Raw genomic sequence first — 19,318 nt, 5'->3', positions numbered from 1 at the left:
AAGTTGAAGACATGGTAAAATACGACAAAATAATAACTCTAAAAACATATTTTATATTTTATGTGACGTAAGTTGGTATGACTGGAACGAAAAGAATAAAAAACTGTATCTCATGTTTCTAATACACGCTCAGAGGCCAATTAAAATCAAATTCACGGACAATATTTCTTTGAATTACAAAATGGGTCTTGAGGTGAAAAGGTCATAGGTGATATACTTTGGTAAATATAGTAATTTTCAGATCGTGAAAAGTTTTTTTTCGTTTATATCTGTTATGGTTAGACTTCAAAAGTAACTACACTAGATAACTATTTTTTTTAAAGTTTTTAAAATAGAAATAGCAATTGCACTCAAACTTGTTTACATCTATGTTATATTTAGTAATTTAGTTATTCTTATAAGATGATGAGCTTGACGACAATAATATGCAACTCAAAATACAGATTTCAGGGATGACATTTTTTTTTATTTCAGTCAAAAGGAATCCAAGTATGTGACCTGAAAAGTTTAAAGTCAAAAATAAATTCGTAAAGTATTAAAAAGTCGGAAGAGTAGACCACATTTGTATGTGATTTCTCACAATCATAGCTTTACATCTTGAGGATTTTACACCATTAGATTAATTTTGTAGGATGCCCTTAACGAAAACGCGTACCAAAATCTTTCAGTTGGCTCTGACAGCACTTGTATTGTAAAAAAACAGATAACTATGATCGTTGATCAATTCATATCATAATGAGATATCCAGGCAGCTACTTAAAATGTATTTTGGGTTGCCTTTCGGTCTCGTCAGGCTCGTCATATTATCTGAAAAACCCTGTAGATAATGTAAAAAAAATGGATCTATAAAACTGAATAAATATTCAACTAACACTATCGCATTTAATATTTTATAAGAATATAATTGGGGTCTTTATTTTTCCAAGTTGTTTTTCTTTGTATTTTGGGTTGCCTACATAAAACTGCCGTTCCATTTTAGAGCAGGTTCGTCTACATTCGATTCGAATCGGAATCGTTGGGTTTTCAAATAAACCGGATAAAGTTTTGCCGGCTGCCGCATGTCAAGTTTTCCCTTCTGTCTGGCTCATCAGACATCGCCAGTTTCGTATGACTGCTGAAGGGGTGTAGAAGCTCCGAGTGTGTACGTTACGTTATCTATTGTTTACTACGGCTTCACGGTTTTATTAACTGACTTTACACGAAATGTGAAATTAACTTGTTTAATTTGTGTTCAATTGTGCACTCGTGATAGTTGTTTGTGATTATTTATTTTATATTTAATAATGTCTGGTTTTAATATGATATTTTTTATTTTTGTGTTCGGTAAGTTGAATTTTTCTTTCTATTTCCTAGTATTAATCATCACTTTATCCTGTAGTAATTAAAATAAAGCTCAGGATGCGTAAAGGAGCTTTAATAACTTGCATGTGAGTGCACACGTTTTATCCTTCAGCTGAAAAATTTAAATATTATTAATTTCGAACATTTTTAAGATAGTTATTAATCTTGTCTCGCCGTGTTTCCCTAAGGAAAGTTTTAGGGAACCCCCAAGAGTATGGTAGTGTTTTTGGCGTTCTGTCAAATGTAATTAATTAGTATTTGATAGCGTGATAAGGTCTATTTTTGGAACAAAGTGTTATTTATATTTGTGCTCGTCTGAGATGGGGATGGATATCTTTCGTGTAAATATTTACGTATATAAAGGGAAAAAAGAAATACTTACATGTTCAAATCACCCACTTTATCATATTGTTTTGATTAGTAGATTTTATGTTATGTATTAGATAATATTTTTATTTTTATATCTTGATATCTTGAAAATTATAGTGGATTATAGTCAATAAAATTTCTCTTATCGGTTTTATTTAGTTTTTAGGGCAGTCATAAAATCTAAATTTGGTAACATCTGTGGATTGTAAAGCAGAATAAGTGTTTTATGAAACATTACTAATGCTTGGCCGGTCTAAAATCATTTATCTATTTTAATTGAATGTATTGAATTTACCAATTGATTATATTATACATATTCGTCAACCTGCTAAAATTGATTAAATTTCATATTTTAAAATTGTTTGAAGTAATTTAATTATATCATTAATTGAAATATTAAATCCCCCAATCTGAAAATGTTAATTAAATGGATTAAAAACAGTCAGACCCATCAGATTCGGCATTCAGTATAATTATCTAATTTATATTCCGAAATTATAAGTTGGAGATAAATTTATACAATTTGTCACGTAGAAAAATCACTCCGATGATTTTCGACCTCTCAAATCACCCGGAATGTATTCCAGTTTCTGTTCTTCATCACGTCCTCACAAAGAAAATGAGTATATAGGTAGCTCTTCAGCATTCCTGATCTCTTCAAGTCAATTACCCTTAATACAGCAAAAAATCTGAACGTGTTATTACAAAATAACTATCATTTTTATAATTCGGAGATGATGTATTTCGCTTGAGATGACAGACCACAAAAACGTGCCTGTGAGCCTGTGGAGTCCCACGCCAACAGTGGGATGTTGACAATTAATTCGTCTTTGTTCAACCCAGACACAATTACTTGTTTTACTATTCAGTAAAAATGAAGTTGCTGGAAAAATATTTCCAACTTGATCAATATCTATAACATGTATGTAATAATTTCGCAAGTCTGTCATTCAATTCAATGTTAATAAGTTGCATTGTTTTCTTCAGAGTGTACTTGCAGGTCGGGCCATCAACCGACTGCAGACTACAGGTTCTTGCCTGTACGTTGAAGAGCGGTGTTCGTATAGGTTGTAAACGTGAATACTCGCTCGGGTTAACTTAGAAGGGTTGTAAAGCCGTGTTTATACCACCAATAATGATCTTGCTGTTTCTTTCACTACACGACTTCACCAGTAGGGCACTTGAAAAGCATGTAGTAAATGGACCTACACATGTAGAGCAAGACTGCTGAGTTGTGAAGAATCTGGATCGTGTTTTAAATGTTTAAAAAAAATTATATCAAGACAAAGAGTACGATTTTATACTTTAATGGTTATTTTTTCTCTTAATTGTGGGCTGAGAGTTTATCTGGTCTAGAGAGTGGAAATTAGCGACTTTTTTGACATTTTGCTTGGTTGAAAAAGGCCAAGTAAATTTATTCAAGATGTTTGCTTTTGGATTTGATGGTATTTGGGATGTGGTGGCGGTCTATAATACATACAAACGGTCACAATTTTATTGGTTATGCTCATATGCATTTGCGGTTTGAATTATGTACAGCAGTTGCGGGGATATTAATCAGATCCACAAGTTGTATTTAATCTAAACATGGCTCATATTTTACTTCAAGGAGGTACATTTGCAATAAAGTTTTATATTTTCATTAAGGGAATTCTGTTTGAAAGATAACGGTAAAAGTGAAGTAAGTTCGAATTTCTGAAGTTACGAATATGTAATATTGGAATCTTGGCAACAAATTTGTGAGAAAATCGATAGCGAAAACGGTATTTTTCTATCTGTCGTAATTCCGGAGAAACGGAGCACCGATATTTCCGGATTCTTAAAATGTTTGACATTTGCTACCACCCAAATTTCAATTGTTTTTAATTTAGTTGATTGTTGACATATGGGAAAAATTAGGTCAGTTTTGGATTCTGTGTTAAATTCTCCATAAAATGAGTATAACTTTGGTTTGCTCCACAAATAAGCTAGATATCGATCAAAATATATTTGAGTGTAAATTTTTTTTTCGACAAAATTAGGTCAGGGATATGTAAGATCGAATTCTTAGCAACAAGAGTACTAAAAAAAATATAGCCAAAATCGCAAGAAAAATAGAGAGCAGGTGACAGATCCACTAATGTATCCTCTAACAGAAATATCAAAGCAATAAATTTAGTAGGAAGGTTTAGGTACTATTTAGGATGATAAAGAGACGATAAGATGATAGATTAAGGAGATGCAAAGACCTTGAACTATCAGAGAAAATATTAGAAAAGGTCAGTGGACTGGAAAAATAGTTACACCCTTTTGCGTTTGTTCTCTAAACAGTTTAGCAAACTGTAACTATGTAATATAGAATGTATACTCATTTTAGCGTAAAATGCATGTTTGTTTATGAACACTCAAATTTATCTCTATATTTATTATTTTATGTATGTAAACGTTGCCTATTTCAACTTTTATACCGCTCTTTACTTACTTCATATAGAAAAATATAAAAAGTTTACGTAAACAGTATAAATGCAATTAAATAAAATACTGAAATGAACAAAATGGGACAATAGTTTGGGGGAAATTATGAATCATTGTTGTGTAAACCCCAAAAACGCTGAGCTTTGGATTTTGCCAGAAATGATTTATTCATAGCGTGTATGTACCTACCTAGTAGAAATCATTTTAAAAATTGTGAAATCAATAAAGTATTCCCTTGTTGTATCTATTTTTATTTTTGTATGGCAACAATTTCTGTGTTATTTTCCCATTACCTCCGACCAACGATATGTGCACAGACCCTCCCAAATGCTTTGAAGTTATTTTCAGCTAGAATGTTCAAAGACAGAAGACAATAATTTACAATTTAATGACATCTTCGGCGTAGACCATGACCATTCCAGTCTTAGTATTGTTATACCCTTTGTCTCATTATCTACGCCACTGGTGATCATATCACGCGTGCATAATCAATACAGGCACATTTCTCATGGTCCAGCGTGTTTCTGTGCTTTGTCTGGGTTCCATAGGCGAAACAATCGACGGCATGTTACTCATGCACGTTCGTCGACATCTGTACGACGCTTTAGCATTTACAGGATGATTTCTCAAGGGATTCTTTTCTGAACAATTAACGTCTACTTTCTAAATGTTGAGACTGACAAAAATGTTATTTATTTAACGCATTTTTAAATTGCTTGTTTGCCTTAATTTAATTAATCCTTGGAACTTTGTTGATTTAATGTTGGAGAAGTATTTTTGATTCGAGCGAGGTAGTTAATTTGATTGTATCAAACGCTGTATTGCTTTGAGCAAGTTAAGATAACACAAAGAAGGAAGCTCTTGTTTATTAACTTCATAACAGACTATTGGTAATAAAACGAAGAGTTCACATACCACAAAATTACTTGAAATAGTTTTGTTGAATTTAATTATGCTGAAGAACTCTTTGAAAGAATAATTATAATGAAATGAGAATTGGCGTCCCAATATTAATTATCCGATGCGGTTACCCTTTTCTTCAATTATTACGCGCTCTGCGTTAATATTCCTGCTGTGGCCGTAAGATAAAAGACCTACCAGTGTGGGACTAATATCTGATGAAATTTTAATGGTGGCATAAACAGCTCCCTGTTTTGTTATTCTACCATTTCAGAGTCAGAATGAGACGGTAAATTTGGTGAATGCAATAATAACATTATAGAAGTGAAGCACAAAAAGACGTAAACAAAGCAAAGGCGCCACATTGTGTCGGCATTTTTAGTTCGCAGAAGAGTGTGAGCGTTGCCGTCATATTTTTTAAGTTTGTGACTTTGTTAACTAATAACACGTTCTATCATGTTTTATGACCATTTGTAATCTAAAACCATAATAATTATTAAAGTTACTGCCTATCAAGATTATAGGAATACCATTCATAAATAATGCCTAATGGGAATGTATTGCTTGCTATATGGTACGGCACAAAATGACATCATACCATGTCGGAAGGTAGGTACTGAAGAACAAAGGAAATACATTTTAAAATAATTAACCATAAAATATTATTGAACCGACAGAGACTCGCATTTCGGAACGCCCACGAACACAAATAATACAAATCCAATCTAAACATAACTAATACCCGCCACTTTGCTGGTTTAAATCTGATTATGATCATTATTAGATCAAGTTCAAATATTTGAGTTCTATTAGATTATAAGTAGGTAGGTAAATAGATATTTTCTGTGTTTCTAATTGTACCTAAATTGTTGCAGCACATGTGGTGTACTCAAAAGAAGATCCGTACTTTAGTGAGAGCCCTCAAGATATCGATGTGATACAGGGTAAATCCGTTACTTTACCTTGTAAGGTGACACCGGGCATAGGGATGACGTACTATTGGGAACTCAACGGTAAGTGGATTTAGGAATTTGATCCTGATACCCAATTTTACCCACAACTAATGTATTTATAATAACTTGGGTGAAACTGCAGCTAAGTTTTCGTATTGTCGATCCGTAAACTGCACTTCTTGTCCTTTGATTCACAAATGTTTTTCACTTTAGTTAGTCATTCTTGTCTCAGGCAAAGGCGGCAACATAAAAAGACAAAAAGCACCGCCCGTGTGAGCCTTCTCGGAAATGCCGTCTGTTTACAACGTAATTAGTATTTTACCGGTTTCTGAGGTTCATGAAAAAAAGACCTCTGTTCTGAGAATAATATGTTGAATTTTGTAATGACTGTTTGTCTAATTACGTATTTCTATGGTTTGGAAGGATGTGCGTATACAAAGCTCATACTTGGCATTTGTCGTGGGTTAACAGGATAATGCAGCTCGTGATGAGGTTGAAAACGTAGCTAATCATGTTCTGATGGTTGAGCAAAATATTAATCTTGAACAATAAGCAATTCAATTACGCGAAATTAGGTTTGATGTTAAAAATTCACAAGGTCAAGAGTATAGCAATCAGTTAATCATTTTGGTTTTTTGATTTAGGTCAGATTCAAGGTCCTAATTACTAGGGCCCATTTAAAAGACTTTCTAGACCAACATCTTAGTTATTTATGAACTTATTTTAATGAAGTTTGAACTATTTAGATAACTGAAGAGGTAATGATTGTCTTAGCATTGCGGAGACCAAGTCCAGTTTACATAAAAAATGTTAGATAGACCACTTTTTATAAGGAAAATCTCAGAACTTGGCTCGGAACTTGGAAGCTCAAGACATATTCTCAGATTATAATTTTTTCCTATGCAATACTATTGTCAATTCAAAGCAAAATTATCTGTCAATAGTTCTCTCAGAACCTTAGATTTCTTGTAGTCATTTAACTTTTGATAAACTGGATTTTTTATTTTTGGAAAATACACTGATAGTTAGTTGTACTAGAATTTTTGGCATGTTTATCCTTTTACCAAGCGCCATAAAATTATCATTCAATTATTATTCATTTATGTATTTTGGTGCGCTAAAAAGTATAATTTTTAATAAACACCATCTATCCAATTTCCATAAAATCTATAGGAGATCGATTTTATTTTGCTTTAGATATTTTATTTCTGAATATCTATAAGTTACTTATAACTTGAGTTCGTGGGTTTTCGAAAACATGAATAAAAAACTGTCTTGAGATATTCAGTTTGTGAAAAACTTTATTATACAGGGTGATTTTGAAATAGAGGCGGAAAAAAAATCACGGCTTTACGAAAATACGTAGAAGACGTTTTCGGTGATTTTTATTAATTTTAAGGTAAAGATAAAAACTCCAAAATCCTGACCTTACTCGGCGCCACTGATAGCCTCAAAATAACCCTAACAACAACGCAGAACATTTTGTTCGTGAATAATGGACCTATGCATAGTAACCGTAGTAATCATTGGCGTAGCATGAAAATTGGAATAAATTTCATTTACTTTTTTCTTAAAACTGAGACAGCAATTTAAAAAACAAAATCTCGCTACTTCATTTATTTACAGTAAGCTGTAATGGATTTTTTTCCGCCTCTATTTTAAAATCACCCTGTTTATTAATCGCTTAAATGCAAAACTTGACATCTGCATTCAGTAATAACTTTTCGGGCAATAGAAAAAGCTCTACTAGCGCTTTTACTTTCAAATGTTGGAAGATAAATTTTTGGCAGTTTGTAGTAAAAAGCTTGTAAATTACGAAGGTAAATCTTTTCAAAATCTATCTAGAACCAATTAGTCACAATTACGGAATTTACATTGATGTGTCAGATTTTGGCATGATGCAGATGTCGGGTTTTGCATTTAGACGACTAATATGTAGAACTGACTCTTGCTGTACTATAAGCTCAAATTTTGTTTTGTTACTTGAAAAAGATTAACTGAAACATGACTTGCATTTCCTGGTTATTCATCTTATCCCGAACATATTAGTTCCGAAGAGTATCTTATAATAAACAAAACAAGATTATTATGATCAATAAAGCTTCAGAGAAATTGCGTTGTTATCATCAGAGATGCAATGTCGATTTAGTTAGTCAATAAAAGAGAACAAGGTAAATATGTCTTTTCATCAACAATATTAAATTCAATAATTGAAAGGTGCCATCAACTAAACTTAGTAGATTTCGGCACTTGATAAAAGCGAAAGAGCGAAAGATCCCCTCTGGATCAGTTCGTTTATTATAGATTAATCAAAAGACGAAGACAGCAGCTGTAGTTAGTATCCCATGATGCATGTTTTGACAGGTAAATGAGTTGTAATTGTTTCGTGCAGGTTCTAAAATAGCCAACACAACACGCCGATACCAGCAGGATTCCAACCTCCACATAACTCGAGTGGACCGCGAACGCGACTCAGGTCAGTTCACCTGCATAGCTCAAGACTCTTCATCCGGCGGCTCCATTACAAGTTCAGGGGCCTCGCTCAACATTCAATGTGAGTATATCCGACTAGCTCTTCTCATTCAAGCGACGGCAAACACTGTCGGTTCATATCTAGATTGAATTTTTCACAATTGCGAAATCTCTGTTGGTAAACACAATCTGTCAGACGAATTTGCGAATATTGTCCAAACTTAGGATTGGAATAATGAACACGAGTAGATTCAATCAGCTGGAGCTTTTTTGCGGTGTATAGATAAAAGAACCGCTTTGATGTCGTTACGAGTACGTTTGTCAATATTGGATTTAGATAAGTTTAATAAAATTGCGAAAACACGAAAAACCTCTCAATTATTGTTATTTCAAGGGACAGTAGCGTTGTCTGATCCCATATGCGAGGATCGAACAGACAGAATACATTTTTTAATGGGTTCAATGCATGTAGGTTCGCTTTTTTGCTTTGCTGCAGGTTGGTTGTTTGACTTTCTCTACAAGGGCTGTTTGTTAGACGGGAACGATTCATTCTTCGAATTCTACAGTTACATACGTACATAGAAGAATGTGTTTACATTTCCATAGCAAAATTTATTCTATGTGGAATTCAAGCACCCATTTATCCGTACGTTTTGTATTATTTATTTGTGTCCTATTATCTTATCGTCAGTGTTGTAATTCAAAAGATGTGTATTTAATGAATGCGTGGAATGTATTTGTTCTGTGTGGTGCATGTTTCAGATATTGGGGCTATCATTTTTTTTCAGTTTCTTCATTGTTCAAACTGAGAAAACCTGATTTCGTTTTAATCATCATAAACTGCGTCTTGTCTCAACATGTCTCTTTTTTGTTCTTGGGAGAAAGAATTAGACACAAAAACCGTTTTACTAATGAATACGTGCTCAGAGTTCTTTTTAGAAGCTTAGACGAGCTAAAAGGGTAAAGAACTCCCAGGAGCATCATTTATTATTTATGAGTAGTTTGAAAATTTCACTATTTTTATTTATTACATGTGTTAATTTAGTTTTGTAGGACTATTCATCTTAATTATGTTTTGACTGTCTCTAGCGTGACAGTTCTTTTTAATTTAGTGCTCGCTGCTGTAGAGTTCATGTTAACGGGGTTGTTAACGTAACAGATGAATTTTACATTTGAATAGGCTATTAATTCGAAAACTATTCGCTTTTATGGAAGATAAAGTCAACACTCTCCATCAGACAAGAGCGCGTCTGTCAGAGAATTGGTGCAGTTAATCCGAAGCACGTTCATAAAAACGTATTAAAAGCCCTACATGTGTCTGAAATAAAAGTTTAAAAATAACTGGAAAATCTGCCGAAAAAGACTGCTTTTAGGAGGATGAGAAGGTTAACTGTATCCCTACCTCTTTTACGAACGTTTTTGATCGTTATGACTGTTATTTCCTGTTCAAACGTAAAATATACGGCGGTGCTTCAAGTTTCCTGCTCGCTTTAAACTAATGTAAATAAGTAAAAAAAACTTGTTAAAATTCAGCATATCCCGTGTCAAATCATTTGCAATATGCATCCGCTTGCGGTTGCTTTACATGAAGCTGTAAATCTCGTCCTTTTTGAGTCGGAAATAGTTGATGGTTAACAAATGTGTTTGAAATTGTACTGTGTTGAACTAATTGTTGGCGCTTGCCATGCGTGCCCTGTCATTTTATTTGTTATCTAATGTAATGTTGGTACAGGTAGAGTAAATATGCTTTTTGGGGTGTTCATTTGTACTGAGCTGATTACATTGTAGACTTTAATTGTAATATTTAAAAAAAAATGTTAAATTAAATAGGGGGAGTAATAAATAATTAAAAAAAAGGAAAAAGAGATGCATCGGCCGGGAATCGAACCCGGGCCGCCCGCGTGGCAGGCGAGCATTCTACCACTGAACCACCGATGCTATGATTGAACTTTGTCGTTACTCTAGGTAATCAGGACGTAAGCACGATGTACAGGGACAAATGCTGCAATTTATCTGTTAAATTTGGAGAAATTAATATTTGTGTATTATTTTTGCCAAACGTGTATTAAAAGTATTCAGTACCGTCTGCTCCATTTAATTTTCATTTGCACTTGGCTTTGGGAAAAAACTCGTGTCGTAACTAACACATAGTAGTTATGACTATGAAAACTTAAAAATATTGAGAAATTTAACAGTTCTCGAGTAAAAAGCCGAAAAAAAAAAATGCATGACTTGAATTTAATAGATCACACGATACACGTTAAGCAGAACAAAATAAGGATTATCCAAAAATAATTTGATTTTTTTAAGTATTACCTAAACATTCAAAATATTTATTAATTTTTACCTTACAAGTACGAACTGTTCCCTATGCTCTACATTTTTATTAATAATAGGTCTGCTGTGTATACTGGAGACAAAATATCTGTTTTGAAATAATAAATGTAATATCAGACAAGTATGTCATAAATGGGCACTAAAATTTATCAGCAGGTAATTCTACACCGACTAAATTAAAATTACAACCATAATAAAGTACGGGAAGCTCTTGCTTGGAAAATATTAATAGTAGCAATAGTACGTACAATAAAATAAGTCTGTATATTGTGATTTACGAGGTAATAAACTGCTAAGCTTTTAATTTTTAAATACTTGCAACTCTTCCGTTTTATTGTTAATTACTGAAGGAAGATCCGGGTTGGATTCATTTATATTAGCCCAAATGATGTTTCTTTAAAGCTGTAACTTTACAACTCTTTTCTCTAATTTCCGCCCTCCCAGGCAGCGAGTGAATCACATCGTAAATATTGTACAGGAGGCGGCAGCTTTTAAAGAATATCGAATTTGTTATTGCAGTTGTAAAATTATAAAACTTCGTAGCGGAAGCGTCGCACCTTTGAGTGGGAAAGCCGATAAACTTTATGACGGGCTTAACTTAAAAATCTGATTATTTACCAGGTTACTTTTGCATATAAAACATTTTTGCGCGGGCAATTTTCCAAATTGCTTAGATAAAAAAATGAGTAATGTTAGCGATTCAAAAATTTCAATTTCACCCTAGTCGTAAGTTCGTTAAACCAACCTCTGTAATGATAGACTCATCTACCTTTCCAACGTTCTCTGGTTTATCGTAAACTTTCTTGCTCATCCGTCTTGGAATTGTTCGGTCGGTATTATAACCTACCTGCGCCGGAGAAGTAGAGTTTTGATGTTATTAGATCTTTGAAAATTGCACCAAAGGCTGTGTTAAATGTGGCGTGAAATGTATTAAGTATAGCTTGGTTATCAATGCTTGTTCATTTGATTCAATAACTTACAAAGCTGAGTGTTATATTGTGTAGCCGTCGGTTAAGAAGTAACCAAGATTTATCGTTGAACCCAGCGAACATTAATTGGTAGAGTAATAACCAATAATTACGTTATTCATGGGAATAACCGCCACGGTTAATCAATAAGTGAACGTTGCCGTTTAGAATATGTCGGTGTATTCATTTATTTTCGATGGTCGGACTGTGTGGAATTATGGACATGTTTTTGCAGCCCCGTGGGAAACAGTTATTGAATGCGTTCGAATCTTTGCTGAAACGGCAATTTTCAGTTTTTACATACAAGAAAGTGGGATGCTTGGAGGAGTTTCAGTTGTGCAAGCTTTCAAGTTTTGATATTGGATGTTGGTGTTGTTTTGAAGACAATTAACAATGGAATTTTTGACGGTTATTTGAGGTAGGTGTGGTGCAGGTAACAGAATAGTGATATAATTAGTACCTTTCGCTGGAGGATCATTAGATTCCTCGCAGCCTTTGAATAAAATAAGAACATTTTCTGATCAGCATATGAGCTGCATCGCTACCAATTATGGTATTATCCACGGATCGTTAGCGAGCAGGTACATATTTCTCCGCATTTCCTCCGCCATCCATCCTAATTTAGCTCGAAGCAAAACAAAAAATCGAAACGTTTAATCAGAAGCGCGGCACGTCGTCAACAGAGCAACGGAAGCAATCTTCTTAGCGAACCGGAAGTAGAATCACCAAAGCGGAACCAAAGGAGCCCTATCTTTTGTCTAAAAGGGACGCTCGTTCACTTCGTTGAATACCTGCTGGATGTGGCTTCAGAGAGCACTACATGTTCAAGAGCGCGACACATTCCTCCGACGATGGTTCCGGACAAATGGCTTTCTCACTGAATGAAATATAAAGAATTCTAATTAAATGAAGACTTCTCCGAGCACGTTTGTATTCGAGCTGGGAAGCGCAATTTTCTCTTCATTGCAGCAACCCGCGCTTTGTTTGACGCGTCACGAACGGGTAACGTATCTACTACCTGAAATATTTACAAAGAGGCTGCGTCTCTCGCTTTTATGTCAATGTGTTCTTACTGAGTATGAGAAGAAATCTAATGTCTTCGATCAAACAGCATCTGTCTAATGGGTTTCTGGATGTGCATTGTTTTAAACACACCAGGAATGTTGTCAACGCGACAGCGTGAAATGAACTAATATGTCATTCTTGCTGCAAAGTCTGCAAACCAGCTGCTGCGACTTATCGAAAATTTCTATTACAAGACGAACATGCACAGGACTCAGCTTGTAATCAGTAAAATAAATAATTAAGGAAGAGAAAGGATAACGGAGAAGTAGCAGTTTTTACCAGAAGTAACTGATAAAAGTTCGCAAGGATGAAAAACTCTAAAAAGTTAGAATTAAGTAAATAAATAACATCCTCAAACCATGAAAGTGGACTATTAAAAAGAAGTGGAGGAACTGGAAGCAATAGGACGTATCAAAAGAAAATAAAATGAAAAAATTGTAATTATTGCAAGATTACCAGCGGGAATCCGAGATAGTGAGGAAAAACAGAAAGAAAAGTCGTTAATAATCAGAATAATATAGTAATTAATAGGGAGGAAGTGGAATAAAAAACTGCAATGCAAGTTATAAGATCGTAGTTGAGAAGCGTGAAGAAATCGATCGATGATAAAAATATCTACTGTTAGAATAAATCATGGAAATTCTCAACAAAAGTAAGGACGATCTTAAAGAATACCGAACACATTTTATTACAACAAAGTTAAACGAACTCTTGAGAAAAATAAAAGTATAGAAATCGAGTGGTAAATACCTTTACTTTTGAGCTGTAGTGGAAAAACATCCAGCCCGACATCTGGATCTAATTATTCCAGCAATTTGCCTTAATTTGGAAAATTTACGATACTCGTTTTAACACGAAATTCTCCTGAATTTTAAGAATTTTATGATCGCGTGCATTATTAACTCCTGTATTAATAAGGTAAAGATGGGAAATGAGCCATAATTACAGGGGACTCTCCTCCCATTTTGCTTCTTTCCAAGGCGTTTTTGGTTAATGCAGGCCAACACGATAACGCTTCTAATACTGTAAATAATAAATTTCGGAACAAACTTCTTTCTAGTGACAGTGAACTTACGTGATTTCGACGGGGTGGAAAACACGTTCAGGTAGAAAACTTTATCGGAAAATGCTCCTTTCCTCGTCTTTCTCATTGAAAGTCCGTGCTTTTTTTGTTTGGTCCAAGTTCTGGTTTATCTCCCGGTGCTGCAGGATTCGAGGGAAATTATCATCAAGATGTTAAACCCTGGAAAATTACAAGTGGATGTTTTGTGTTTATTGCTGCAGATATTTTTATCGGGCAATTTTCTCTACTTCTGCATCATTTTACTCCCGGCTCTTAAAGAATCGGTTACTTTGTTTTTGTTTGCTCACCGTTTAAATATATCGCCCGAAAATCGTGAAATATGAGTTCGCAAGGAACCACCGGTGATTTGTGGCGGTTTAGTGTGATAGTGAGCAGGAGCGGTTTGTTTTTTGTCGTCGTTATTTAATGACAGACTTCATCGTTCTTTATTACGATTTTAAATCAAGGGAATGAAAAAGGGAATCAGTTCGTCTCGTGGAAAAAGCAGTAAAATCAGAGGCTGTATAGCATGCACTTCACAAAAAGCATTGAGAAGTTAAAAAACAAATAATTTATTCCTCGGCCGATCTCTTCTTGAGCTCTCGTAAAAAGAAGAATTCGTCAGAAAAAGCAGACTCAACGCATCAAAAGTTCTGAAAGAATCAAACTGATTTTAGACAAAGGCCAATTCTATTGTTGTTCGGCTGCTGGTGAACTGTAACATATTTTTTGTTAATTTACCATGGCGGAGTGACCGCCCAGACGATGGTAGTTATTCAGACCTGTCGAAAAACCTGTCGAGACAGCCAGTCACCGTTTTTGTGATGGATTCTATCAATTTTCTATACGCTTTATCTTCTTTGATTTAATTTTGATCCTGCACTTTAACGTTATTGAAAAATTGGTGCTCCGAACAAAAAAGCCGATCGATAATAATAACAATCCCATCGAAATGAAAATTTCTTTAACAATTTTGTTTTATTCTCGCAGCTTTTCGGATCAATTCGCTCAGGCATTTAGATTTAATTAAATACTTCTTGTGTTGTTTACGTCGTGATAAGAAGGAACTGTGTAGATGCGGCAGAAAAGGAAAGAGTCATATCCGCCGCTTGATGGTCCGGCTTTGGGTTTTTTATTTTTAATTATGTTTCCAGACAGGTTTCAAATTTCTTTCAACGGGTTCGGTCTTTATTCAAAGCTATCAGCAGAACACGGATACCTTACCTTAATGATCAATGTATTAAATTACGGATAGACATTTGGGCCAAAGGAAATGATTTAATGACACTCATAACAACGTGGGTCTGGTTTATTGTTATTAGACTCATCGGCTAATTTATTAATGCGACCATTGACTGGAAAACTAATTTGTTAAATTTATGCTGATTTTATCAACAGCTAGAGAATTAAGCGGTCGATAACGTACTCAATCATTTTTTATTTCTGTTCGGAACAAAATTCACCATCATCAAAACGGTGAATGGATGAAAAGAATGTTAAAAATGCACTACAAAAAGTGATGGCGATAGTTGGTACTTATTTGAGCGTAAATTAATTTTCGGAAACGACGCTATTGTGTCCAGGTAAGCTTGCGGGTTGTTACTCTTATTATTGTGTATTTCAGAGAAGCATTGGCGCAAATTGTTGCCATTCTTACTGAAGAACCTGTCCAAAGAAAATAATTGAAAATGAGACTTTTCCATTGTTGCAAAAAAAGCCTCGATATTATATTATACATTTAGATACATAGGAAAAGTAATCTGTAGTATGGAAAGTTAAAATTTATGTCTGTGCAGATTGTTGCCATGGCGACATCACCAATGCACGACTTTGGTGCATTTGATAAGGGGTTCCCTGAACAGTTAACGAACCATCCGTCCTTTTTGCATCTTCAGGATTATGATTCATCTGAGCCTTATTTTCGCGTTAAAAGAATTGTCGTGTTTTATCGAGAAAACTTCTTTAGTCTGCAGGTGTTCCCACGATAATAGCTATACAAGTGTTAAAATCGCCATTTCTGTACTTCATTCGAAATAAAAGAGCTCTTTATGGCTACTTCAGATGCTGATTGTGCGAATAATAATAATCAGTAAATCACAGTTGTCGTAAATGGCGAGGGAAGCACCCCGATAATTGCAGCTATATAAAAAGCTTTAATCAAGCTAAAATTCTGTGTAATCAATGGCCGATCCTCTTCTAATCAATGTAAAAGCTCAACACGATCGAAAGAAACATCTTGAATGGATGGACAACAAAAACAAAAAACCTGCTTGTTTATGGAGTGCAGCTGGGGCTCGTTAAATGGGATGTATGCGGAACACCCCGGCATGCAAGGGTGGGCGGCCGAAGGTATAGGGAGGATAAGTAACCCACCTAATCGAGACGCAAAGGACCGTGAACATTCGCCTCGGTTGTAGTTTTTCGACCCACTTGCAGTCATAACGTTTCTTCCATTTATCCCCGCTTGCCTATTTTGGTTTAGTAGTTTAGGTTTCAAAAGGGTGCCGAGGTATAAGAGGCGCAACCGGCTCTGCGTTTGGGGTAGAAGTTTGTTTTTATAAGGATCCTAAAGTAATGCGACATATGCGTCACGTGTTGTACACATAACGACCGAGTTTGCTTACCTACAGCGGACACCCTGTATTAACTGGGATGTAAAACATCATTAAATATTTAGTTGTTTGATCGACGTTGGTGGGCGAAGGAAACGAGACCAACCTCAAAGTGAACAAAGTTGTGTTATTATACAAATGACGTTATTTGATAAGAGCCATAATGTATTGAATATCGATACCAAATTCGAATGTCGTCACCCGATAAAAGGCAAATGGGCTGAGAAGGATCGCTCCACATCGGTTACGGCATGAGTCATTCAGGGCGTCAGTGAGTGGTGGATTATGCCCTTGCACAAAGAGATACATAAATCTTGTTGTCTTGTGTACGTTTCATCAAGTTTTAAGTAATGGAAGATAATAATTTTGTTTGACATCGTACCTCAACATTACAGTAATTAAGGAAAAAAGCTTTGTTAGGTAAGTCTTAATTAGTAGTTCAACCGTTGTGGGGTTGTTTTCCCTTATTTTGCGGTCTACACGCGCACTGCAGATTCTGAGCGAGGGATATTACAATTACCGAATTAGGTTCGTGTTGATTCGATTGTCGGTTATAGGCAACATCCCCCGAGGTATTGGATTTTAACAAGTCTTGTGCAACTGCAATTTGATATTGCATTGACAAACGTGGAAAAACTTTTAACTGATTAATTGCCTCATTAATTACAGCAGTACAGACGCGCCAAAGAATTGCTATTGTAAAAACGCCCAAATTGTTGTAGTATAAACTACCCTTTGATGTAGGGAGATAATTATACTTTATCGCGATGCACATGCAAATTTATTGCAAGTATATTTCATGGTAGTGTCGGAAGAAATTTGAGAACAGATGGAGATTATTTACAATGTGACTTGTGACCCACTAGAAAAACATCTGCATCGACGTGGGGTGACATAGTATAGGGGTAGTTTACAGGTTTTTGTGGAAATGTAGAATTTTGCATTGCAACCCGATACTGTAAGTATGTGACCAATAATACACACACGTTTTAATTTCTCTTCAGCTGGAATTAAATGTCTTTTTCCAAAAACAACTTGATACGGAAACGAAAAAATGCTTTTAGTATAAAAGCTTTGCAAATTACTTTAAGTGTGACATAAATATTCAAAGTGTGTTGTTTTCATTATCGAAGCATCGAAGGCATTTCGCATTTAATGTAATTTTAGTGTGAGACGTTTTGTATTTATGCGTATCTCCTTACAAATGCATTAAAACGTGCTTTCTCGCAGAATTTATAGATTTTAATTCCATCCCTCGAGGGAGAGCATGACTCTCAATTTCGTAATGGACGTTATTTTTCTTCTTGTAAAGTTTAATCAGATGAAATCGGTCGGAGCATTTACATTGCGGGTGAGCACATTGTTTAAATCTGGGATAGAGTTTCACTCGTCGGTTTAGACAGGGAGCTTTTTGGTGAATCATAAACACATCCTGAACGTACGTCGTGACTAGAAACCAACTTAAATAATGCCGCCATAAATGTCAAGAATTAGAAATATAGAATTAGGGTGGCGAGGGTTTTGGACACGTTAAACTGTGTATTAAAAGGGTCCCGTGCCAAACAGCCCTATTACAACGAGTTTCAACGCTATCATCTTCATGTTTATTTAGACAAATTCACGAGGTTTGAGTTACAAATTCCATCAATTTTTACAATATTTGTTCAGAAATAACAGTGTAATCAATCCTGAAAGTTTCGTTGAAATGGATCATTTGTGTAGATCTTCAGATAACGAATGAGTCAGTATTTTGCGTTAATTAAATATCCTCTTTCCGGCGGTGCTCTCGTAATGAAATCAACGAATTATACGTGCTTGGTAAATGTTGGTTTTATCGATAAATGGGGATGATGAGAACTTAATTTACAGTTTCAACTAACCGTAATAGCACTCTCCTTACTTTTCCTAATGCAAGTCCGAACATTGATCTGGCGAACAAATGTGTTATTCGAGGGTCGCATTATAAACAATTGAGTTAGGTCCAAATTGAAATTAACTGCTGGACCCTTAGCAAGTTTCAAAGGTTTCTTTGTGTTTTTGGAGGAGCAAACAAACAGAGAGATTTACAATTGTAATTAATGGAATGTCGATCTCGCTCATTATTTTGTTGGGTTTTTCATCTTCCGCGTTTTAGATTCTTGCTGTACATTCAAGTGGGTAACTTCTTTACATTTCATGCGAGTGCAATACGGAGCAAATACAGCATGAATGCTAAACATGTACTTTGGTATGGTTAGAATGAAGAAGTATCCAACTTAAATTCATACTTAATACGGGATATTTATGTATTCGAATCAGGCCGCTGCTGGCAAATACACTTTTAAGGTAAATGTGTAGTGCTCAATAAATCCCTTCGTGTTTTCTTTCCAGAAGGTGCTTATGTTCTTGTCAAGTAGCACATAAACATAAATTTTGTATATGAAAAACAAGCAGTTTAATAAATCAGGTTTATTGTGTGATGCTCGAATTTTCAAGCGTTTCGGCTGTATGGGGTGAAGCCCGAAAGAAAACACACAGTAGCACTAATACTTACAAGGCTGTTGACAAGTTGATTAGTTCTAAGCGATCGTTATAATTAGTGATGGAAGTTAAGATTTCCGTCAAGACCAGAAAGCAATAACTCAGGGTAAAGAAATAAAAAAATCGTTAATTTTTTTTCATTTATTTTTATTGTACTACAGATGTTCTTTAGGCATATATTGTTTAGTTTTGCAGCACGCAAACTTTACATTTCCAGTATCCTGTTTGTACACACCACTACAAGAACAGTACGGTTACTAGTAA

At 34.9% G+C, this 19,318-nt stretch overlaps 1 protein-coding gene and 1 non-coding gene across 2 annotated transcripts in view; one reads left to right on the top strand and one right to left on the bottom strand.

Moving 5' to 3' along the window:
- The first annotated feature begins 1,040 nt into the window (after nt 1-1,040).
- LOC148179472 (tyrosine-protein kinase-like otk) overlaps nt 1,041-19,318 on the top strand; it is a 34,393-nt gene continuing 16,115 nt past the window's right edge. Inside the window, exons 1-3 of the mRNA XM_088050481.1 lie at nt 1,041-1,323; nt 5,940-6,077; nt 8,410-8,571. Coding sequence (XP_087906607.1) covers nt 1,284-1,323; nt 5,940-6,077; nt 8,410-8,571 — 340 coding nt within the window. The 5' untranslated portion in view covers nt 1,041-1,283. The remainder of the gene's footprint in view (nt 1,324-5,939; nt 6,078-8,409; nt 8,572-19,318) is intronic.
- TRNAG-GCC (transfer RNA glycine (anticodon GCC)) lies at nt 10,357-10,427 on the bottom strand. The gene has a single exon. It is a non-coding gene; the product is annotated as a tRNA-Gly (tRNA).

Source organism: Gnatocerus cornutus, chromosome 2 (assembly GCF_029298725.1).
Source record: "Gnatocerus cornutus isolate USDA-ARS CGAHR chromosome 2, icGnaCorn1.1, whole genome shotgun sequence".
Lineage (NCBI taxonomy): Eukaryota > Metazoa > Arthropoda > Insecta > Coleoptera > Tenebrionidae > Gnatocerus > Gnatocerus cornutus.
Note: the sequence above shows the minus strand (reverse complement) of the source record. Positions and strands in the feature narration are given on the sequence as shown.